A 25,836-nucleotide genomic window follows, 5' to 3' on the forward strand; every position below is an offset into this window, starting at 1 on the left:
TTTACACAGAGAAAACCTTTCCCTGGAAGCAGCTGGGAAGAAAAGTCCTGACCCAGGCTTGTAAAAGGCCTCAAATAGAAATGAATAAAATGCAACTGTGTCCAGTTGCTAAAAGCCTTCTGGGTTTATTTCATTTCATCAGCTTGGCTATTTTTGCATGACAACCCTACAATCTGGCAAGTTCTAATATTAAAATCAATTTATTTAAATGACTTGCTGTGTTCTGAAGATGAGAGAGGAGCACTGCAGATCAAAGACTACAGCTCTTTCTGCAAAAGCAATGAATGAAATTTCTGAAGAATTGACAAGTATATTTTCCCCACTCTTTTGTCAGCAGCTACACGAAATTAAATGGTGTAATTCTCCTTACCCATTACCTCTGGCATCTGCAAATTTACTCCTGGCAATCACTGAAGGTTCTAAAGCTCTGAATAGGCAGGAGGTTGATGAACAAAGCTGCAAATGCAGCCCAAGCAATGCTGCCCAGCCTGCCTGTAATCACTGACCTCTTTAGCTCTGCACCATCCAGTAAACAACAGGATTGATTGCCATGCAGTACAATAAAACACACTCTAAGCTCCAGCAGCAGCTTGTTGAATTTTAAGACACATAATAAAACCAGGACAATAGACAGCACTTTGTGTTTGTGCTTCCACAAAGGCATCTGAGTTTGTTTTAACTCATCTCTCCAGAAGAGACACTTTTGTCTGCAGGAGGAAACGAATGCTAATCAAAACATACTAATGTACAATCCAATTATGTAATAATTTAAAAATTGTTAGCTTCTTTTGTTACCTTTCATTAGCTGTAGAAGCTGACAAAAATTCTAGCAACCACTCTTTTGGAAGTAATTTGAGGAAGCAAACCTCATGTCTCTTAAAACTGGATTATCTAGAATTTAAAATCCATTTTTCAGATCCAAAAAATGGGACAGACATTAGCCTGAATTTCACAGAATTCTGCTGTTGAAGAGATTTGGATATTGAAATTATTATAATTAATAATAACAGCAATACTGAAGCAAGGGATCATAACTGCCAAGTCTAAGAGCAATAATCAATAAGTTAACATGTCAGAAAAGCTTTACAGTGCCCCTTGCAAATCAATTACTATTTTTTAATTTAAAATTCCTCTAGTTAGTAATTCTTGGGCATTTAACTCCCACAGTAACTAAAAGCAAGCTGCATACAGCACTGATGTAGAGGTCCTGTGCACTGAGCTGTGACTTCCTGAGCCAGTGCTCATTCCCCCAGCAGAATTTTCAGAGATTTTCATAGATGTGTATTTAGGCTTGGGGAAAGCTCATGTTGATGGAGTTATATGTAACACAAGTTTCAGAGTCCCTCCTGTGCTTCATCTCCTGAATTCCCTGACTGACATGGCTGCCCTCACCAAGCCAAGTGAGGTGAGCTGATCCTCTTTGGGAAGATGCACATTTTTGTTCTCTTTGTCAAGGTAAAGCAGCTGCCCTTGACAATGGCAACCTCAACCACAACAGAATGGCATATTTTAGGCACATGAGCAGATGTGCTGTTACCGTGAAGGGAAGAAAGGATCCTTAAGCTGCCAAGAACAGGCACAGGATAATGAAAAGGCACAGAAATGGCCACACCATTTGCACAAGAGAAAACCCCTCAGATCCTGTAGTGCTAGTGCTCAGTGGAAACAGAACAAGAATTTTGTGTCACTGACCCTTGAAGATGGATTTCATGGCTTTAAAGAATGCAAACAGGTCAGATTCTAGCAGCCTCTCAGTCCAGAGTGGCCAGTTTGTAGGATTAAGTATTTCTCAACACTGAATGCCTTTGGCACATGACCCACTGCCACCCCTTTCATTACAGCTCTCCTGGAAATTCATTTCACCTGGGAGTTGTTAATATGATCAACAGGGAGGTTGTTCAGGAAACCAACAGACCCAATCCCCTTAAACATGATGTTCTTACCTCGAGTACATACTTCTCTAAAGATCTGATGTTCTCCAGAGCCTCTGGATCCTGGTGGATAACTACCACTTCTTTCAAAGGGTACTGGGGGAAAAAACAAAAAAAAACCAAAAACAGAAACTTAACTATTCAGTTTCCCCAGGTTCATCCCAAAGTTACAAAGCTGTTACACATTCGCAAGGTTTGACAGGAGATGTGAGGAGCTCTAACCTTGACTGGGATGGTTTTTCTGTCTCTGATCACTCGTCCCAGCTCAATCACAGACTGCAAACAAGAAACGGCACTTTCAATTTTTTTGTCGATGAGATCCTCCCTAGATTAGAAAGGAAACATTATAATTGATGCATTTTCATCACATCTCTTTGAGCAGATGCAAAACATTTTACCCCTTTCTCTGACATTTCCTGCAACAGACTCAATTATGCCCTGGTTGGGGCAATCAGGCTTTTCCTCTGTCTTTGTGGAGCAGATGAGGAGGAAATAACTTGCTAAAAACAAATAGCAGAGCTATTTTTACATCTTTTGTTAGCACCTCTCACAAGGTGCAGAGGATTGACTCATACAACCTGTTCTAGTAATAGCCAATAAAAAATACAATTCACATTAATAATATCATAAGAAGATGCAGAAAGATATTATAAAGAGGGTACTTATAGCCACAATGAATTCCCTGTAACAACAATTCACTGGATCTCAATTTATCCTCTTTTCCAAAAACTGCAGATATTTGAGCTTGATGTTTTAGAGTTTTAACATCTTTCTGAGCTCTTTTAACACCCTTCCATGTTGAGGCTAGGCAGGGTTGGGTGTTTTTTTGCCTTTTGGGGTTTTTTTGGGGGTGGGGTGGAGAGAGGATTGGGCTTGAATTTTTTGGCCTTTTTTTCCTTTTTTTTTTTTTTTTTGAGGCAATTGACATTTACATCTTGTTTCAAATGTACAAGCAGTGAAATGTTCTGAAAATGTGTTTCTCCTGATTTGTTGAGTAGATGCACTAATTGGGCATCTCCTTTAAAACCACTCAGGTATCAAAGCAAGAGCAGAGGTATTGGTTAAAAAGACAGATATGAATAAAATTAAATGAACACAGATACTTGCTGTAATCTAAGGAGCAGAAGTACTGGGATGAAAACCACAACTCCAGTAAGGACTGGCCAGAAAAAACAGAGCTGCTGAAGCAAAACTTACAACTGAAATACGCCCATTGCAGCATTAAAGCTTTGAGTTGCTTCTACCTCTTTTGAAGCTTTTGTTCTTCCAAAAGCCAGTCCCTGAGGATGATCCTCCAACAAGTTGGAAATGTGGAAATTACAAGATGGAATATTTTGTCCCAGAAAGCTTCATACAGGATTATGTGACACTATTTCAATATCACTGAACAAGATTGCAGAGCCACAACACGAGAGTATTTTTCAAAGACTGAATGCAAATCCACAAAATTTAGTGCAATCCATCTGCTCAGACACTGAGCAACCAAGCAGGACCTCAGTGGGGTTTAACACAGGTGTTGAGTCAAGCTCAGCTGTGAATGTGGCCAAGCCCAAGTCCTTCAGCTTTATCTGCACTCCCCATACTGGTAAAGTGGTATTTTCTGTAACTGCATCCAAAAATCTCTCTTCCTATTAATTGACAATATTGTCCTTGTGCTGTATCAGAAAACTTTCCAAGTAAATGCAGTGATGTGCCTTGCAACTCCAGGTGAAACTCCAACAATATTCTGGATTTGAAAAGGCTTTTTCAAACTGATACACAGGGGATCCAATAAATTCCACAAACTAGTAACAGACAAAAACCCAAACAAAATGCAATACAGAGAAAAGTGGTGCAAGCCTCAAACACATCCCACATTTGCACACTGCAGCAGCAAGTCAGCACTAACTGCAGTGAAGAGTGACTAAGCCACTTTTAAATGCTCGTGCTACACCCATGCCTGAACTGAGTCCCTGCAAACAGCTCCCCATCCTTCCCTGACTCCCTTCCACAGGAGCCCAAACCAATCCTGGCAGCTCCCTGATGAGGGTGGCATTCCTTGATTATACATTCTTCACAGCACTTGCCCGGGGGGACAGAAAATCAGCACCATCCTGATGCCAATCTCCAGCTCCCTGTTGCAGTAACTCTCACTATTAAAGCTCTCACAAAGACCATCCACCCTCCTCAAAGCATGCAGCAAGCCATAAAAAGACTCACCATTAGAGAAGGCTTAAATTTTTAAACTGTCAAGGACCAAGGTCAGGTCCCCTGTCCTTGAGGGTTTTCATACTGAGCTGCAATGCTGAAGGGAAGGTTTTTCTCCTATTTTCAGATACCCAGAGCAGACAGTGCTGCAGGAATTAAATCCACTGCAATAGCAGTGATCTCTCTGATCCTTCAGGGCCCTTCACAGTGAGGCACTACAGCTTTGAGCCAACACACATTTTGAGGAGTTAAAAAGGATATATCTGCCCACCATAAGAAAATATTATGAATTGGGAACATGCATTCCGCCTAATTACTTTCCTTCCTATCTCCAGTCCTTTAAGCTAACACAAATCTACTGCCTAAATATGGAGGGAAAATTCTCAGCTAAAATTGAGGGTGGAGTGTGAAGAGCACTGCAAGGAAAATGTTCTCCTACAGCAAAGAGATTAAAATTGATCAGATCTTAATCAAAATATAAACATTCTGTGCTCATAGAAAAGAACATATTCACTAGCATCCCAAAGTTTTTCAGAGAAAAAGGAATATTTACATTAATAAAGTAGTTGGGTTTCTTGTTATGCAGTTTTAAACACAAAAGTGAGAAAGCACTGTTCTGTGAAATCAAAATTTAAAAAAAAAAAAACAACCAACAACAAACCCACAAACCCCAAAAATTAACAAAAATCCCCCAACAAACAACCAAATCCCAATTTTGCCACCTAGGAGCTGCCTCTTACCTGACTTGGGGGAGCATGAGGTAGTGAATGCTGTCAGTGTTCTTCTCCTGGACCGAGGCTGGATCAATGAGGGTTTTCAGATTCTGGTACATCAACTCAGTGATAAATGGAGTATATGGTGCCTGTAATGTTGCATTCAATCACCAGCTTGCCTTTATTGCTTGGACATTATGAATCAGTCATACCATGAATTACATAAGGGCAGTTCAGCAAAAACAATGCTTGCACAGTGTCTGCAACTGGGATGTTATTCAAAATGCAGACTGAAATAAACAATGGAATTCAGACTACCTATTTACCTCCTGCCTGATATTTAAATGTTATTTTTGGGCATCAGGGAAGAAATTATGATGTGTCCTTATAAATAAGGTGATACAGGCCTTTTTACTACCATGGGGCAGATAAAGAAAAGGTAAGATGGAAAATGAACTGTCCTATAAAGATGCTTTTGTATAAACTGCTTTAAAGTGTTATTGAGGGTGGGGCATAATTCCCTTACCATGAGTCTGCACATGGAGAATAAGACACTAAACAAAGTTTCCAAGGCCATAATGCAGTCCTCAGTCCCATTCTCGCCCTAAATGAAGAATTCACCAAGAAAAATAGACATTTTAGGATCAGGAAATGCACTTCAATAGGCTTCCAAAGTTTCCTGTCTTACTACAATACACTTGTTTTCCAAACTGTATTAACTTAGGTCCATTCCACTGAGCAAGTCTGTCACAGACATCTTTTATGAAAAATCCTTTTGCCAGGATTTTTTCTCCTGAGAAGCTGAGAGACCTCAGGAACAAAATGTAAACAATAATTATCTGCTGCTGTGGAATGCAGCAGGTGCATCTGTGATTGGTCTCATGTGGTTGTTTTTAATTAATGGCCAATCACAGTCCAGCTGTCTCAGACTCTGGTCAGTCACAAGATTTTATTATCATTCCATTCCTAGCTGGCCTTCTGATGAAATCCTTTCTCTATTCTTTTAGTATAGTTTTAATATATCATTTTCTTTTAATATAATATATATCATAATATAATAAATCAGCCTTCTGAAACATGGAGTCAAGATTCTCATCTCTTCCCTCATTCTGGGACCCCTGCGAACACCACCACACAAGTTCAACACAATTATTGGGCATTTTGGTGGTTCTTCCCACAAAGCACAGAGGAGAGAGAACAGTTCATTTTGGTGCCACTCTCAGGCACAAAGTGACAGCATTTCAAGCCAAGATTTTATGTGGAGCTGCCATGAAAGCCATTGCCAGGGGCTGCCAGGACTCTGCAGCAGGGCAGGAGTGCAGCACTGATCCCTACCTTGAGCCTCCTGCGGTTCATTCTGACGTACCAGTTGGTCAGAACATCCACAAACTTCACCAGCCGGGGCACCACCGTGTACAGCCTGTAAGCTGCAAGGGAAAATGGGTCCTGCAGGTCAAATAAGCTCCTCACTTAGAAACCACATCATCCTCTACAGTCCTGGGGTTAAACACAGCAGAAAGCTCCAAAAAGTGACTAAATATTGATCATTTTACAGCTGTATTTTGAATATGCACAGCATTGTTCTCATGCTCAAGACAAACATTTTCCCCCCTCCCAAACTGCTTCCCTAATCCCACACAAACAGACATTATGGGAGCCTTATGCTTTTTTCTGACTGGTAAAGAGGATAGTGGATAAGAGACTATTAATGGCAGGGGATTGGGCAAATCCTCCCTTTGCACATGCTGCAAACACAGCCAAGGCACTGCAAGTTGAACAGAAATTATTGCAGAACCAGAAAATAAAATTTTCTTAATTACTGCCAGCGCTTCCTCCTTTTGCTCAGCTGATTTAAAATGAGACACCTACTTCAACCAAGTCTCCCTGAATTAATTACAGCTTTTCACTATTATTTAAGTAACAGGGTAAGCTAAAATGTGAAGTAGCAGCAAGGCTGATGAGGTAAGAGATAAACAGAGCTGTATTTTCAAGTTCTGTGTAAATGAAATCATGGAAATCTGCCAGCACCAAGGTCATCCCAACATCACTATGCAACAGGGAAACAAATTTCAGCTGTTCCTGAGAAAACTGGGGGATAAGGGGGACAGACCTTACACAGGACTCAATTTTCTAAGCAAAACCTTCTATTTAACTTCCCTAAAAGCCAAGAGCTTCTGGAGCTCCATTCTGAGGCAGTTTCATTAATCAAGCAGCTGCTGAGTAAAACGGATCTTGGCTTTAAAAGCTCCACCACACTTTTCACTGTGTTTTGTAGAGCAGAAGTGTTTTTAAAGGCAAAGAATAGGGATTTAAACCTAAAAAGGAAATGCCCAGAAGATTCACACCATGGTGAGGAAGACATTATTCATGGGGGAATCTGTATTTCTAAAAAATCCTAACCTTTCTTCTAGCTATGCATTATTCAGTTAGGAGGACTGTTATAAACAAAATTTTAAACAATCAAAAATCCCACCCTTCAGGGATAGTGTATCTTTAACAACAAATACAGTATTAGCCTGGAAAAATGTATTTCTGTTCTCAACAGCTGTGACCAAATTGTGAAATCTACTTTTTTGTGAGTCAGGAAAAAGCCATGGACGTACATTGAGACACTACAGACTTCTTTTCATTTCAGTCATCAGGAGAAAAGATGCTTTACTAAAATAAGTGTTTGTATTGGGTACTTTAGTAGAAAATAAAAGCTTAATAAAGCTTATTAATTTTTAATACAGAATTTTAACACCCCTGAAACACATCAGGTTTCAACACAATGTAACTTGTGCCATTTTCCAGGAATATTGGGAATGGGGCTGGGTCTCCTCTCCTCCAGCTGCACACACTCCTGGGAGGCAGAGCCCTCCCCAGGCAGGACCAGCAGAGCTTTTCCCCCTCCCTGGAGTTTCTCCAGGCTCTCCCAAGCACCCAGAGCTGGAGGGGGCACAGGCTGAGCCCCTTCCCTGCCCCTCAGCCCCTGCAGGGGAGTCAATCCCACACTGACCCCACGCTGCCACCTCTCCAAGTGCCAGCAGAAACTGGGACAGAATTACCACAAGTTGGACTTAATGGAAGCATTTCTCCAGAGGCAGGAACTGGGTGTAAAATTCAGCTCCATTCTAAGACACTGGATGAAATGGAAGAGGCAGAGCCCAGCTGCAGCATTTCCCTGGTCACTGGGGTCTCCTCAGCACTGCCAGGTTCAAACCTGTGTGTTCTTACACCCCATGACCTCCAGCTACAGGAATTTATATTTTTATTTATCTCATTTATTGAGCATTTGATAGTATCAGTCACCATTGTAATCTTTCCTTGTCTCTCCCTAACATTTTTCCTACTTGAAGTGATACAAAGTAGAAAATATTTTCAAAAAAAAATAAATCCCAAAATAGGTTTGCAAAAGAGATTAGAGTATCATGTCACAGTACACAAATTCACTTCATCTCATTAAAATCTGCCTGACTGAATCCACAGTTTATGCAGAAAAATAAATTGAAAAATTCTGTTTATTAATCCCTTCCACATGAGACTGCCACTCATTTGCTGAGCACAGGATGTTATCTTCATCTAACACAAGAAAACAGTATTTCCTACCAACACTATTGTCTTGGAAGTCTTGGCATTGCCATTTTCCAGCAGAAACTCTTTGCTCCCCTTGGAAGGATCTTATTTTATAAAGATGGCCACTGACACATCTCTTTTTCTCAGCTTCATCTTCCTCTCAGAAATCCAGAGCAGGTAATTCAGGTTTCTACCCCCATATTCACCTTCCTACAAACTATGTATGTTTAAACTATGCACTGATCCAAGATCCCAGGTTCAAAAACTCACAAATGAATTTTCTGCTGTCCCTCAGAGTTATTTTCTGTTCACAAGCAGCACATAAACTTGCATAGGCTCTGCTTATTTCTGCTTGGCAACACTTGAAGCTCAACACAAACCACCATCAAATTTCAAGGACAACAACTTGCAGGAAAAGAAGCCACATTTCCATCAATGAGAGCCAGCTTTTATCATATTGCTAGGCTGGGTAGCTTGAGGATTCCTTCCTCCTTTAATGAAATGTTCTTAGATGAGCTCAGTGAATTCTGCAGGTACCAATGAGCTGGTTCCCCTGTCACAGTCAGATAAACTGCTCTGCTCCTGGTGACAGTGACCATCACACCAGCCAGGGGGACAACAAGAGATCAGGACAGTGCAGGACTGTCCTGTGTCCTGCTGAACTCACATGTGCCAATCAGAAATTTCCTTATTGCCTGTTATCCCACTTAACACCTTCCTTCCCAAGCCCAAGGCTGCTAAAAAATTCTTCTGGGGGCAACTTAAGATCACAGGTATTGAGGGGGTTATTTGTTTATTCATGAACAGGAGTGACAATGGCCAAAGCCACCTTCTCTCCAATAGCTGGGCTTCCACTGCCCTCAAATGCACCAAAACCTCTTCAAATCCCATCTGCAGGTTTCTCAGCTACTTCAGGGGGTTCTTGCAGCATCTCCTCTTTGCAATTAAGTGTCCCAATGGAATGTGAGCATCAAGAGGTATGGGATGATGAAAAAAACATCATAAAGGAAAAAAACCTGCACAGTATCTTCTTACAGCTATCCTAATGCCATCCACTCTGCTGCACAGATTCCCACAGCATGATTCCAAAGAAACCCTCTCCATGGAACCACACCATGGAAGAATTTATTGCCAGTGCTCATGTACCCATCAAAATTATTTTATTCAGCTGACTTCAGCACTGCCCATTTTATCCCTTTTTTTACAGCTTCTCCAAATTCTATTTGGCTTCCTTTTCAGTGCTGTCTTTCAGTGACTATTATAAAATTATTAATTGCTCCAAGCACTGCAGACGTCGTTACAGCAACAAGCTCCATCCCTGAGCTCACAGGATTAGCTGTGACAAAAAAAGCTTCATCATTTTTTGAAATCTCATGAACAAGCATAGCAAAATCAGACTTCACACCCATGAAAGAAGCATTCCATGGATTATTGCAGCTGGTTAAAGATTTCCTTCCTTTTATCAAAGACTCTCACAGAATTTGGGAATCTCTGTATGGAAAGACAAGTTCTGCAAACCAACATGAAACACCCCCAGACCCCCTGAGCAAAAATGCATACCTGCCATTTCAGCTTTGAAGAACTGGATGAGGGACTGGGTGAAAGAAAGAATCCATTTATCCATGATGTTATTGCTCTCCTTAACTGTGTTCTCATTGTAAAGGAATTCTCTTCCCTCATCCTATCATCAAAACACAAAGCAAATTTCCAAGTCATCAGGGTATATAATCAAACCTCTGTATCCAATTACCTGTCAGCTAGCAGTACTTTGGCATCTTCCCTGGGTTCCACTGGTTTCCCAGCAGCAAACATTAAATTCCAGACACAGCTATGTAAGAGGAGCTGTGCAAAACCTGTGTCTCACTGCTGCCTCTCCAGCACCTTTAACTGCAAAGGAGGCTGGTGATTTGGGCTGTTAAAGCAGATAAAAAGCAGCACCAAACCTTTCCCAGGCTCCAGACACAGGCCAGGATCCTGGAATTTACACAGCTCCTTCATCCAGGAGGGTCTGAGGCATTTCTAAGGAATTCACTGAGCAGATGGATTCTGTTTGGAGAGCAGGCCTAGAAACAAGACCATTACTTTTTTAAGAACATGGGACAATCTCAACACACTGAAAAACAGATGAATGAAGCAACCTGAAAAAACAGGTGGAAATTTTAGCATCCAACATGCACACAGGGCATTTCTGCTGCTTTCCAGAGCACTGATGTTTGCAGCCATCTGAGAAATGGCATCACCTCGCTGGTTCTGCAGGGCTTTGCAAGCAGGACCATGTCTGACTCCTTCCCACATTCTTACAACAGGTTGGAAACAGGTTTTGGTTTTTTGTTTTTTTTTTTTTTTTTTTTTTTTTTTTTTTTTTTTTTTTAATTAACAAACAGTATTTAATAGCTGGTTTTAAAAGCCTTCAGACTTTCCCTTCCCTCAGAGTCCAGATGAAAAAATCTGTCTGGATTATTAAACCCAGATCCTACAGATGCACTTTCACAGTACAAAGAAGAAGATTCATAGGAAAGAAATGCAGAAGAGGAACAATCCCAGTGTGAGGTCAGCAGTCATTAACCAACTACAATTAAAGGGGGAATCACAGTAAGCATTAAATCATTATTATACCTGATCCAGGACACTGGGATTTTACTTGCACTCTTGCAGGAAGCAGAACACAATGAAGTTGCTTAAACCTAATGAAATCTAATTTAAGCATTATCACATCCAATAGCACATTCTTTTGCCTAATATGGTGCATAGGAAGGATTTCACTATTTAGAAAGAGAAAATCCTGAAAATACTGAATTACCAAACCTATCTCCTCAAGTACCTGGATTTTCCACTGGGGTTTTCCATCCCCAACTGAGCTGACTGCAAGACTTAATGGGATCACAGCAAAAAGCTATAAAGGTCACTTTAGACAATTCAAAGGTCACACAGGATAAACAGGTGTATTTTGGGGGTAACATCTAAATTTGTCTGATGAATGCTGTCTAGGGATCCTGAAAATAAGACTTGTTGAATAATAGGATCTGGAGTTAGCAAACTTTCTTCCCCAAAGAGGTTGCTGAAACAGATAAATCCAATAGTTTAAGTCAGCTGTTTACTGTACTGATTTGTGACTTGAGCTGCCTTTATTGATTCAAATGGCAGCTCCACAGTGCCCAGGCTGGCACAGCAAGTGCAAGGTTTGGACTCTTCATTCAGCTCCCACTCTCCCATAAAAGTCTGCACTAAACCTGCTGTCATTAATTTCAGCTAAAAGACTAAAATTGGTTTCAATAGAAACTGTACAAAATACACATCAAATCTTCAATTTTAATGAAAAATTACTATAAGAAAGAAATTTTAATCTTGCTTCCACACTCAAAGTGTAGAAACTCCTGTCACTCATCCAGCATTTTTAGCAGACTTCAAATGTAATCTACAAGTCTAAAGCATTATTGCTTTTGTGATTTGCCTTTCTTTCCATTCCATTTCTGAATCTTTTTTCTAAGTTGCATTTAAATATAACTTTTTAAAAAATTACTGTCATATTACAGAAGACAATCTCCTTGCTGTGGCTAATGTATTCAGGACTGAGTATTCCCAAGTTAAGCATTTTAATGCAGATTCATAATTAAAGTTCCTGTAAATGAGTTAGCTCAAAAAACTGTCACAGCAGCCACTACTGCAAATAACTTTGCTGACTGATTTGCAGTTCTGCACAGTGTGTGTGGTGCTGAGCACTGCTCTCAGTGCAGAGGAACCTGCAGCCCAAGTGACAGATGCTGCTGGACAGGAGCTGTGCTGGCCACACCACACAGGGAACAGCAAGAAAAAAGCAGCAGCTCTAAGGCAGGATCAGTGGGAACCCACCCATGTTCAGCAGGGACATCTCAGGAGGATCCCCTGAAGCACACGCAGCTTTAACTGGTGTTCCCAGGGGTGAGGAGCAGCAGGTAATTGCTCAGTGTGCCCTGACCCCACAAACACCAGGTCTGGAACTCCTATTTCACAAGTCTGAATGCAGCAGCAGCATCCCACAGATGTGAAATAAAAGGGACTCAACAGCACTCTGATCTGAGAAATGAGAGCTGTCATGTCTTGGCAGTCCCTCACTTTCCTCTCCTCCTTTCTATTTAATAAGCTTGGTCAAGAATACAAAGATGCAGGTGGTTACAACTTTATAAAGCGTGGTACAATGAGCAAATAACAGATTAGGAGCAAGTATAATAAACAGTCTGATTTAACTCAGATCAAGGAGTAAAGACCAGATGACCTCCAGAGCCCAGACCTCCCTCCCAATGTGAATTTCCCTGCCATGGTGATTCCCTGAGCCCTGAAGGAGCAGAGCCCAGAATTTCCCTGCCATGGTGACTCCAGAGTCCCCTGCCCTGAGCCCTGCCCCGTACCTTGTGCTGCAGGACCTGCACGTTCTGCACCAGGAAGCGATAGGCGTTGTACCAGGGCAGGAACACATCCTTCAGGATATCCCTCACCCCCTCCTCCTTAAACCTCAGATTTTCTGCTCTTACCACGGGAGAATTGATCAGGTACAACCTGCAAAATAAGAGCACAATAGTTCAAAGCTTAAATCTGCAAATACTGATAGGGTTTCACAGGAAAAACTCCAAAGATGGGTGTACTGTAGGCATGTAACAAACTGAACATAAAACCATTTACTAGTAACTGCTGCAGGAGTTTTTCTAAGATGCTGCACACAGAATTTGAATTGAAATTTTCTTTTTCACTCTCTGTGCTAACACATGCTCAGGTGCCATCACAGTGTAAAACAAGCAGAGGTTGTGTGGCTCATCTTTAGGATTGTTGTGGTAATATTTTGAATTCCTTAACCACTAGTATCTTTCTTTCTATTCAATCCTATTCACCTCCTCAATTATGAAAAACTTTGGCAGAACTAAGGAGCAAAACAAACCAGGCAGATCCAAGGAAAAGACCAGAAATCAACATTTTCAAGGACAGCCCCAGAAGGGAACAAAGGCTGTACCTCCTGCAATACAAATCTTGTATCCAAAGGCAGCTCTGAGGGACCAAAGCAGAGGATCCAGGTGACACCAACTACTGATACAAGGGACAGAAATGTCCCTCAGCTTCTTTGCTGCCTCTCAGTTAAAAAATAAAAAAAATCCCACCTTCTTCCCCAAATAAACATTCTGTCTTCAGAAATAAACTGGAATCTATCAAGTTCAATCAAAGAGAAACCAAGCCTTACTCAGGTGTCAGAAAAACGTGAACCCAAGCTTGATTTAGACACATTTCATTTAATTTTCCAAATATGAAAACCAAACCAAACATTTTTTCGTTTTAAAGATTATGGCATTTTTCAATCCAAATTTATTAACCCATTTTCTCACATTTTTAAACTTTTAAAGTCATGATTCTAAACTAATATAACTTTACAGGCACTTCCTTTAAGAGGCTTTAAAATCTTAATGGGGTTTGACACAGCACATTCAAGAATACCAGACCATAAATTCTTCAGGAGAGAGGGATTCTTGCATTAAAACTAATAGATAAAAATAGAGCTGCCAGAATAAACAGACAGTAATGCAGCACAGAAATGGGCTTTTTCAGTACTGGATTAAAAAAAAAATTAAAAATATTGAAAAATAAAAACCAACAACATTTTTTACATTTTTTAACACAGATTCATAGAATGGTTTGGGTGGGAACAGACCCCAAAGATCACCCAAGTGAATTCATACCTGAATTCAAATTATAAATTTACACAAGAACAGAACAATTAATGGCAATGAATAGTAAGTCCTTAAATGAAACTGGAGTTTAGGTCTGTCCTTAAACCACACCTTCCTTCTACCACGATTATTTATGTGCTACAGTTTGGTGGTGATGTAGCTTTGGTTTTTTTTGGGGAGGGTTGTTGTTTTAATAAAGCAGCCCTACCCTGCCTTACAATATGTAAATGTTACAAGAAGAGCAATTTCCTCAATTACTCTAATTCAAAGATCCATTTATTGTATGGACAGAGAAATAAGGTCCACAGAAAAACCAGAGTTCCATCAGTTTAGTTACAGCCATTCAGTTACCCACTGGGCAGAAATAAAATCTTCCTCAGATCAAGCCAGTGTTACTGAGTTTGCTGACAATGCATGAGAAAAAAGTGAATTATCTCTTCACCCCTCAAACCAGCAGCTTGTTGCATTATTGCTCTTGCATTTGAAGACCAGGTTGAGAGGAGGATGCAACTGCTCCCTTCTAACAGCAATCCTCACCCAGCACAGAGGAAAGCAAAGGCTGGAAATACCAGGACCAGCAAATTCCTTCTGACACAGCTCAGCTTGGACAGGTCACCAGCCCAGGTCTCAGCAATATTGAAATGTAACTGGTTTGGCCTTTCTAAAAGATTTCACTCAGGATTCAAATTTCACAAAGCCTCAAGTTGAGTTGTTAAATTTACTGTGCTGTTATTTCTGCTGTTTGCTCAATTCCATATTCATTTCACCAACTTATATCTATATTTTCCACTGATCTATTTATCAAGCTACTGCTGAGAATACTTCAAAGCTGGAGTTAGAATATACATATATATTTGTGTACTGCAAAAGCTGAAGTAACTCTGCAGGGAAACAGTGCCAAGGAAAAAACCTCAGTTGTAGCTTTTGCTATAAACAGAGAACATCAAGCACCTCAGCAAAAGGCAGAGAACTGAATTGCAGAGCTCCTTCCAGAAATGAGCCCAGGCTGCAATGCTTTTTTACTCTCTGTGTGGGTGTAGGTATAAATAAATGTGACATTAAAGAATGAGTACACTGGCAGAAAAATGAATTAGCTTCTTAGAAATTTCAAAAAAAAACATGAATAATGGAAGTGTAACTTCTGGTGTTTGAGATTTTTTTGGTTTGTTTATAAAAAAGGCAGGGTTGTTTTTTTTTTTTCAACAGAAACATCACCTGTGATTTAAAAATCTCCAGTATGAGTAACTCCAACCCTTTTCACTCTTATTATTGCAGCTACCAGCTCAGTGCTACCCTGCCACCACACCTTGTTGATTTGTAAAGAGCAACCTTGATTAAATGGAAGAATTCCACTCAACTCTTCATTGTAAACATGCTAAAGCTTGAAACAATTAGAACTTCACATTGATTCTGTTAAATTATCTAGAAGCAACAACCACCTTCCCCAAACAAACACTCAGCTCCCATTCAGCCCATCAGTTCTGTGTGCAGCTGTAAAACACAATGTGTGAGAGCTGAAGGGTTTCTCGTATACACAAGAATTACAGGGCTCCAGAGAACTGCCCAAGTGGTGCATTCCTGCAGTAATTAAAATGTCTTTTATGTAGCTTTACCTCAAGGTACCACCTGATGCATGCAGTCAGTGCACCAAGTGACTCTGTAATCACTTCAAGTGGTTCATTAAAATTACAGGAGCACATGAACTGTGTTTAATCTCTGTTTGACCAGGATAATTTATCCACACACATTAGGCTGCTCCACTTCTGCTCTTGTGGTGCCACTACTATTAGGTGCAAATGATGTACTTACATCCACAAGCACAAAGCACTTTCTCTCTAGAAAATGTATAGTGCAAACAGGAAACAAATGTTTTGTGCATCATGCATAGAACCTCCTCTAAGCCAATGACTTAACAGTGACTTGTAGTGTTGTTATCAAATATTTTATTCCCATTTTCAGTGGCTCAGCTCAGACTATCAGTGCTGGAAGAAGCAGATCCCCTGGCCTTTAGGGAGGGACACATGCACTGCATCCATTGCCAGTTCTTTGCAGTCATCCACTCGTGCAGCTACTTCTGTCACAGTGGTCTAGAAGCTTCTAAAATGAACTTTCTTCCTGCTGCTAACTGTCAAACCACCCAAGCAGCCTCTTGGTATGGATCTGCCATGAGCAGGGAGCCAACACATCCCACAGAACATCCAGCAGAGATACCCCACCTGAGTGCATCAGCTCCATAACTGTTCACAATGTGCATTGGATCAGGGTAGTTCTTCTTCCTTTTGCTCATCTTCTGGCCATCACTAGAAAACATCAGAATGTAGGCATCAATTCTCAGAACTTTTTTAACACTTTTAACACTTATTTTGATGGATAAAGAAAAATGGACCTTCAAATCCTGCTCAGTTTTTCTGGCCTAGTACATTCCTGGTGGCACAGACATAATAATAAATATCTATATATTAGCACATCCTTTCTGTAGGACTGTTGAACCTAAAAAACAACTGAAAATACCAAAGCCCACCCAGGAGGCTCCCAAGTTACAAATCTAAGCAGGAAATCTGTCCTTCCTACCCAAGCTGAGGAAAGATGCACTTGTTTTGAATCAATCCCTCCACCCTACTGATTTTTTTAAAAATTTTCATTGGAAAATAAAGGGAAACAAATATAATTAACTTTAAATTACATCTAAAACTACATTTATCATCCCCTTTACTCTGCATAACAGGTACAATTTCTTTCCTGTTCTTGCTATTCATTTTCTCTCTCCAGGCAGGACTGGCCCTGCTGGGAAGAGCCCAGTGCAGCAGATGCTGGGATGTGTGAGCCTCTCACTCTCAGATGCCTCTTATCTCCTACAGCACAGCTATCACCCTGGCAAGTCTTAACAGCTCCAAAGCCCATTTCACATTCCATTTACAATTTGCAGGTCTTATCTGAAACATTTTTTGACTAAAAAGCTGCTCAGGAAGCAGCTGATTGACACCAACCTGGCAAGGACAAGGCCGTTGACAATGACATTCTTGAAAGGAGGCCTCCCAAAAAGAGCAGTGGACAGCACCAGCAAAGTGTAGAACCTGAAACAAGAGACAACACAAATGGGACTTTATAAATACACCAAACCAAAGCCTGCATGTCTTCATTATAAAATAAATGTGTCATTATGCTCCTTTCTTCTGGCAAAGGTAAATTTTAAGTCTGGGGAACATTTATGTGGCAAAGAGTAAGAAAAGGAGCTCATGGAAAGTAGATCTTCCTACCCGAAGCATATCATGCTGTTTGCTCAGCTGGGATCTACTAGTTCAGGAAGGCAGAAAAATTCTAATATGAAGCACTAGGAAGATCATGAGGAAGAAAACTACAGCATTTTCCCTCTTTAGCAGAAAAAAGGGAATTCTGCCCCTGAACAAGTTTCCTATTTGCTCATTGCAAACCTGTGATCAGTCAGAATCAAACAGAGCACTCAGGACCAGCACACTTGTGTGTGTTTGTGTGTTAATTGTGTGTTCTTCAGCCTGGAACAATGGAACATAGTATAAAAGTATAAAAACAAGTTACCAAAAATCAGAGAAGCCTCCTTCCAATGCTGCCAAAGGTTTGATTGGAAGGAGGTTGTGGCTGTCTGCTTTAATCAGCCATCACTAGGAAATAAGAGAATGTTCCCCCAACAAAGGGCAGCAGTGGTTCCTTCCCATTCTATTTCATGTGTTTATAATCACTCCATAAACTTGGACAGTCTGGAAATCAGTGCTGGAGCAAGCACAGGCACCTATTGTTCACAGGCTGATCTACGATTATATCTGGGAAATTAAGTGGAAGTGCAGGATGATGTGATAATTTCACACTCAGGAGCCAGAGCCTTCACCAAAGGAGGGCTGTGTGAGCTGCTGGAACTGCACTGTTGGTAATTACTTTAAAGAAAGCAACTGGAGGGTGGGCCACAGCTTTCCTGGTTCAAAACAGGCATCACACTGACAACTGCTTAGCAACCTTCAAAGAGAAGGTGATTATAAAAAAGCTATAATAAGGCACAGGAGGTTATGTCTCAGAACTATGTATTTGCATGAAGATTTAGGGGAGAAACACTTCATGGGGGGGAAAAAAATCCATCTGTATGTTCCAAAGTTGTTTTTATCAAAAAGCAGCCTGTAATTGCAAAAGCATTATTCTGACACTTGAGGGTCCTCTGCAGAGGTTGCTGTGTGCATTTATTAAGTGACTTCCATGACAACTCTGATGTTTATCTCATCCAGACCCCAAACTCTCAAAATCACCTCAACTCAGACTGCAGGATACAAATTCTCTTTATTAAACTGCACTTTAATTTCATTAATTTTAAACAATACTCCTCCATCTGCACACAAACATGTGCATTCAAAATCCCTGTATTGATTTTTTTAAAAAAACCCCAAAACACAAATATCTGACTATTTACTCAGGTGACTGACACCTCAAGCCTACAGGGCTGAAAGTTCATTACAAACACAGCAGTTTTTCCTCTGTACTTACTAAAAAGTTCTTCATTGACAAACTCCCAGCACTTTCTGCAAACTGGTCACAAATTCTCCTATTAGAGCACCTGAATTTGCAGGTAAAAATCACAAAGCAGAACCAACTAGGAGAGATTTCAATGTTCTTCAGGAATTCCTAATTCTCTGTGTTAGAAAAGTTGTACAGGCAGACTGTGGGCACTGAAAAAATGCATCCAAGGATACATCACAAATTTTATGTTCAAATTGTCAAACCCAAAGAGCCTCAGCATGAGGTGCCTTAGCTGATGACAGCTACAAGACTGTCTCTGAAAACCTGTGATCCACATATTCTGATGGAACTCTTCAGATTCTTCCTCAGGTTGTGCTTTTAGAATTCACCTCATTCACTCTGAATATTTTAAAGCAGTGTCTTTCTGCACCTATTTTTGAAATATGTTGTCAACAGACACACTTGTTTCTTGAAAACTTCCTCAATTTCTCTGCTGCTTCACCTTCCATTCACCAAATCTCAGATTGTTCCTAGGTATGTCCTTGCAGATAAATACCTGCCACTCAACCAACAGTAAAAAAGCCATAACAGGGACAGGATTTCACTCCTTTGCTCTACTTTCCACCGAGGAGAAAACAGGGAGAAAAACTTTGCTCCTTTTTTTTCTTGAACATCTGTGGATAAATTCATGATCCTGTGGTTCATGCCAAACCCTCCAGATTTGAACTCCCTATGGGCCACCACATTCTGACCACAACCATAAATCTTTGCTACATTTCCCTGTACAGAGGCAGAGTCTTTCCTACCACTCTGCCTGGACTGCCAGTCTTGCAACCCAACTACTCTGAGATTTTGTCCCGTGGCTTTAACAAATATAATTCAGCTGGTACTCTATCCATGCAGAAAGTCATCAAAAATATCACTTTCCTGGACAATCACCTTCTTCACATTAATTTTCCCCTTGTCTCCCTTGATTTTTTTTTCTCCTCTTCTGTGGAGTGAACCAGAAGCCACCAGACCTGCACCTCCTGAGCCTTTCCCCACCTCCCAGTCCTCACTCCACAGCAGCTGCAGATTCTGACCTGACACAAAACCAATCTCCATTCTCAATCTTCACACTTCTAACAGGATGTGCCAAACACAAATCACATCATCCTGTGCTCCCAGCACTTCAGAACTCACCCCTGCTCCTTGTTCTTAGACCTCACATCTTAATTCCTCCTGTCTCTCACAAATCACAAGTGCTCTACTACAAATCACCCAACACTTGCTGGTAGCAAAGCCCCAGCTCATTAGCAACCTGGGAGAGGTGGGAGCAGCAGGAATTGAGGAGGGTGTTTTGATTTCCCACCACAAACAGGTGAAACACACCTGGCTCTGGCTAAGAGTCCCAGGAACTCTTACACTGATGTTAAGAACAAAAAGCCCCAGACTGAAAAGGGAAAGGCTCCTCTTGCACCCTGATTATGGCACACAAGTCTGAGGGCTCACACCAAATATCTTCATCCTGAGTTCCTCCATTAAAAAATAAATTATTTCTAATTTTTCCAGATGAAAAGAATAAAGAGAGAAAACTAACTTGTTATTCTCCTTTTGCTACCCAACAGTATTTGATTGTTTACTGAGGTACTAGATCATTTTTTGCGTCACAATAAAGGGGTTGAAAAATGAAGACATTTCACTACAGTCATGAAATTTAGTTGTATTTGGCATCCTGCCTGCTTTGGTTGCTTGGTTTGTTGGGGGGTAGAGGAGTGGGCAAAGGGAAGTGCCAACTGTATTGCAGAGGAATTTATTTAGCTCTAATACCTCAAGTTACTGGATGGAAAAGTTCTGCTTGGACAGAGTCAAATTCACTAATCCAGAAAATACAAAAATTCATCTTCCTCTGTCAATTTTTACAGTCAACCTCAAACTTCAGACATGGACTAAACACTTTGCAATGCTAGAATTAAAGCTGTATGCAGGCATACAAGTATGTATGAGAACACTAACCACAGAAAATCAGACAAAATTTTTCATGGATGATTGAAAAGGATTTATCCAGAGTGAAAGAAGCAGATGTAGTTTACAGCTGAAAGCTTTGACTTTTTTTGTAAACTATACAATCTTTACAACATAAGGTTTGATTTAGTTTTTTTCTGCACTCATATAAACCCCAAACTCAATCTTAGAGTAAAAGTTATCAGGCTATACATTGGCTTGAAATCCTCAACACATTGACTTCCATTTCAACCAACTCAACTGCAGCTCTGTCTCTAGTAGATAACTCAAGTTCTGTGATCATTCAGCTGCTGAGATTTTTGCTTACCAGGCCTAAGATGTGCCCTATTACCTACTGATGTCTTCCATAACAGCTGGGAAGTTTTCTTGCTAATACTGTATTTCTACAACAACTTTTTCATCACCAAGTTTTAGACCACCTTGTGTTTTAGTTTAAAAAATTAATTAGACACTTACCTGTACAGAAACAGTCAAGTTATCTGTACAGCATTACCCAAAGATATGGAAGTATTGAAGCCATGACAGTTTAAGTAGAATGATAGTGAATTTATCATGGGGTGAAAAATAGATTTTTGGGGTTTTTAGAATGGGAGTTCAGGGGGCAAGACTGAAGAATCTGGCTGTGTCAAGTCCTTCTTCTTCTTGGCCTCCATCTTCTGCTGTGATGTTGGCACTTTTAGATTGGTTGAGAGTAGAAGCTCACTGTCTAAATAGGTGATAGGTATTGGGAAGTTATTGTAAATATTGTACACATAGTTTTTAGTATAAAAAGATAACACTGCCCTGAGGGTAGCCAGTGTGCCTCTGACTGTCTTGCTGAGCAGACCTCAGCAGGTCAGAGAAAGAATTCTACAGATAAGAAACAATAAACAACCTTGAGACCAAGAAACGAAGAGCTCTGACTCCTCCTTTGACCGCCAGGCTGGGAAAAGAGACTTTCTAACACATCTTGGGGTCACTGTGACCAGCTAGAGTCCCGAGGCCCCCAGAGCTAATAAGGCAGGAATTACCATCCCCGCGTCTGGTCGATGCCCTCGGCGATGAAGTCGGCAGGGAAGGCGTCCTCGAGCTCCCTCCTGCTCTCGAAGGGGTAGTGCACCTGCGCGTAGGGCATGCTGCCGCTCTCGAACCAGCAGTCAAACACCTCGGGCACGCGGCGCAGCGCGCCCTTCCCGCGGCGCGACGGGATGTGCAGCGCGTCAATGCTGCAAAAGGGACACGCCCACCTTTAAAAACCCCCTTTAAAATTCAAATGGTTTATTCAACCTTAACAGAAATACAACAGAAAGACTCAGTCATCTTTGTTTCAGGTGTGCTATGTATCTCTGGGTTGTCATTGCTGCCATGTCACGGATGTATTTTATGAAAAATCCTTTTGTTAGGATTTTTTTCTCCTGAGAAGCTGAAAGGCCTCAGAAATTAAATATAAACAATAATTATCTGCTGCTGTGGAATGCAACATGTGCATATGTGATTGGTCTCATGCCGTCGTTTTTAATTCATGGCCAATCACAGTCCAACTGTCTCAGACTCTTTGGTCAGTCACAAGATTTTATTATCATCCCTTTCCATTCCTTGCTAGCCTTCTGATGAAATCATTTCTTCTATTCTTTAGTATAGTTTTAATATATCATTTTCTTTTAATATATCATTTTCTTTCAATATAATATATATCATAAAATAATAAATCAGCCTTCTGAAACATGGGGTCAAGATTCTCATCTCTTCCCATGTCAGGGTTGCCTGCAAATTCAACACCATCAGAAAGAAGATCTGAATTAAATAATATTCTCCCTCAGACATATTCGTTCCTATGTCTATTGAACAGAAGTGATCTAACATTTAGTTTAAAGTGAATCAGTAAAGGAAAATAGCTCTTGGTCACGTCAACAAATCCTCTGAAGAATAAAACGTGCAATGATGTCCTAAGCTGACTTGATTTCCCTGAACCCAAACAAGTGCACTTGCTGTCTCATTTCACCAGGGTTTAATTTCATGCAGATTTAGTCTTATAGATGGATAATGAGATGACTGGCTCTCACAATTAATATTGTGTGAATATTAAAAAAAGCTTTAGTGATGTATAGTTATGTTATTGTAGTTTAGATATCCTCTGTTCTCCCCATAGTTCCCTTTCCCCCCAGTACTGTTACCATCAGACAAAGTGTTTCCTTTAACAGTCTCTGTAATTTTTTGTATTAACAGTGTTCAACAAGTGTTTTTCAACAGAAAAAAAAGAACCTGACATTTATATGTGTTAATCACAAGTCCTGTTACAACTTGTCTATTCCCTAAATCTGTTTCCCAGGGTTCTGGCAAAAAAAAAAATCAAGGTTTTTTTATGTCTGCTTATCTATTTCTAATACCCAGTAGAGTCTGTGACCCACCTTTCTCGATGTAGATCTGTCACTTTGACTCCAGTCAGCTCCTCCAGTTCTGCCATTGAACCAACACAAACCACCTGCAGGAGAAATTACAGAAATTTAGCCAGTTATTTGTACACAGCAGGTTTGGTTTTTTGTTGTTTTGGGTGTTTTTGGTTTTTTTTTTTTAATATCAGACAGGAGACTTGCACTATCTCCTGTAGCAGTTTACAGAGCTGAAAAAAAACCAATACAAATTTTTTACAAGGCTCTCCTTCCTCAAATGATGTTAAAGACCACTGCCCTGATTTAATACAATTCATGTCACAGGAACTGGAGACTTGGAAGCAGCAGCATCTTGGCAGGTTATCAAAAAATGTGGGGGGCTTCTCCAAACCAAACACAACCAAAAACCTCTGAAAATTCAATGACTGACTTTACACAAACAGGAGTTTCAGACCCCAGGTTCCTCCCCTAAAGTAAGCAGATCACTATCCATAAGGGTTCCATTCCAGGCAAACAAAACTGTACATGTTAAAAGGCTTTTTATTTAAAGCAAAGAAAGCATCACAGCTACCAAAGGGGCTGCTAAGAAAGACTTTTCTTGTGCACCAACATGCTATTAGGAAAAATGCTGATTTCCACATCAGATTTGCACTGACATCATGAAACAATGATTCTAAAAACTGTATGAGAAAGCAGAAAAGCAAAGGTTTTACTTTATGTTTTACTGCAATGAGCCCTCCCAGACCCTGTGGCCTCTCTCATCTGCCAGGACTCAGGAGCCACAAGCTGCAGCACAGGCCTGGATTCTGGAGATGCTGTCCCACATGCCATCTTTTCCATTTAGACTAGCAACAGAAAAACCCCAGGGTCTGATAGATCTGACAGGGAAGGAGTTAAATGTAGCACCATAAAGAAGCTGTAAATAGGCCAGACGTTTTTCACATGAAATAACTTTGGAAGTTGCTCTTAAGATACAAAAAATCAGAGCACTGCTCAATTCCTTGAGCAAGTCTTAAACATATGCATATGTATACACATGGAAATTGTGACTAACTGAAAGGTTTTGGTGTATTTCATTCCAAAAAATTGTCATGAATTACAGAAAAGACAGAAACTCAGTCTGATTTGGGTTTTAAGACATGATCTTCCCCGTCTGATTCAAGTGCTGATCTGCATTACTAATCACCATTTGCTATTGTTAAAGTACTTTGGAAATGTGATGTTTTCATTCTTATCTTTTTTTTCTGTAGGCAATGAGGCAGGACAATGATTCCACTAGCCAGGTACAAGAGGCTGCAGAATGCACACAAACTACTCCAGGGGATTGATTCCAGGTGAAAATACATCAACAAACTATTTTAAACCCAGATCTGTTCTTCATTCATGTGGCCCCACAAGTAAACACAGAGTCTCAAGTGAGCAGCAGCAGGTGCTTAGTTCAGCACTGCTGGAGGAAGAAAAAGTATTCATAGAGAAATGGCTAAAAAAATGCCCTTGGATACAACCTCACCTTCACTAACCTATGTATTTGAAAATACTTTCACACTAAGCTCTGGGAGAAAAGCTGCTCATTATTTGGTGCTTTTTGAACAAGTTCTTCAATGCCAAAGCAAAATTCTGAATATTGATGCACAACTGCACCCAGAAATCACTCATGGAAGAAATGAAAAATCCACCAACCCCCAGAGTAACACAGATCTCCCCCACTGAGTCAGACTGCCTCTGTCCAAGGCAGAAGGAAGGAGCTCCTGTGTCCCAACGGGAGCTCATTAGACACTGAAAGGCAAGAGGAGAAAGCAGCAAAGAGATGCTAATCAAATTCCATCCCTCATTAGGCCCACCCCCTCGTTTCTGCAAGGAGCACACACAGGCTGATGCTCCCCAATTAAATTCCTCAATTAGATGGATCCTGCTCCGGATCCATCCCTTCAGGAGCCATGGCTGCCCCAGCAGCCTGGGCCCTCTGCTCTGCCCACCAGACATTTGCTCCTCCTCCATTTTATGGTTCACAACAGCTACAGAAGCAGCTCCACCACATCCAGCAGCAGCTCAGGCTGCAGCAGATGGGACCCAACAAGAACCCACAGGTCAAGGTTAACCCCTGCCAACAAAATGAACATCAGATCCAGGATTATCCATGTCCACAGGAGCACAGATCCATCCAGCACCAGCCGTGGACCTCAATGCTCCTGTAGCACAGCCCTGCAGTCCCTGCTGGATAAAAATGTTTGTCTATGTGGGTTTGCCATTTCAGCTGTGCCCAGGACCACAGCTGGAGGAAGGAGTGCCCACGGAAAGGAAGAAGCCTGCAGGGTGTATCAGAGAGATCTCCACAAAGCATCTCTCATGAATATTCAACAGGGGAAGAAATGACTGCTACAGTGGGCCAGAAGTGGCCCAGAAATGCACCAGGAGAGGTTCCCTCACCCTCAGGAGAGCAGAGGCAGAGCCCTCTCCTTGTGCTGGGCCAGACTAAGGGCACGCAGCCCGGGGCAGGGTTACCATGAGTGACAAGCCAGGAAATAATCAGGGAACCTTCACAACATCACTGAATACTGAACACTATCATTTGTATGCAAGGCCTATCAAGTGAGCCCATATCTGCTTTACCAACTTGGGTGTTATATTAAAAAATTTTATTATCTAATCCAAATGAGATGTTTTCCTCCACTGGGGAAATGGTTGGAATTTGAAAGCTTAAAATGATAAACTGCCTGCAAAAATGTGGCAATAAACACAAGCTTCAGAATTTAACTTCCATTATGTGTCTCTACCTGATAATTATGCTAAAAGAAAACTAAAATAAAACTGTGCAAAACCAGTTATTGATCTGTAATAAAATTCACTTTAATACCAATTAATTCACCTTACTGTATATTAAATAAGGAATTGTTATTACTTCTCCAGG

The 25,836-nt window shown here is 40.8% G+C and overlaps 1 protein-coding gene across 1 annotated transcript in view; it reads right to left on the minus strand.

Moving 5' to 3' along the window:
- Positions 1-25,836, minus strand: part of IARS1 (isoleucyl-tRNA synthetase 1) — a 95,586-nt gene that overhangs the window by 20,863 nt on the left and 48,887 nt on the right. Inside the window, exons 16-26 of the mRNA XM_058813121.1 lie at positions 22,947-23,020; positions 21,570-21,764; positions 17,064-17,150; positions 16,293-16,376; positions 12,772-12,919; positions 9,947-10,067; positions 6,167-6,258; positions 5,358-5,435; positions 4,859-4,980; positions 2,154-2,256; positions 1,944-2,027 (exon numbers count right to left, since the gene is read on the minus strand). Of these exons, the coding sequence (XP_058669104.1) occupies positions 1,944-2,027; positions 2,154-2,256; positions 4,859-4,980; positions 5,358-5,435; positions 6,167-6,258; positions 9,947-10,067; positions 12,772-12,919; positions 16,293-16,376; positions 17,064-17,150; positions 21,570-21,764; positions 22,947-23,020 (1,188 nt within the window). The remainder of the gene's footprint in view (positions 1-1,943; positions 2,028-2,153; positions 2,257-4,858; positions 4,981-5,357; positions 5,436-6,166; positions 6,259-9,946; positions 10,068-12,771; positions 12,920-16,292; positions 16,377-17,063; positions 17,151-21,569; positions 21,765-22,946; positions 23,021-25,836) is intronic.

The sequence above is a fragment of the Ammospiza caudacuta genome, chromosome 12 (genome assembly GCF_027887145.1).
Source record: "Ammospiza caudacuta isolate bAmmCau1 chromosome 12, bAmmCau1.pri, whole genome shotgun sequence".
Lineage (NCBI taxonomy): Eukaryota > Metazoa > Chordata > Aves > Passeriformes > Passerellidae > Ammospiza > Ammospiza caudacuta.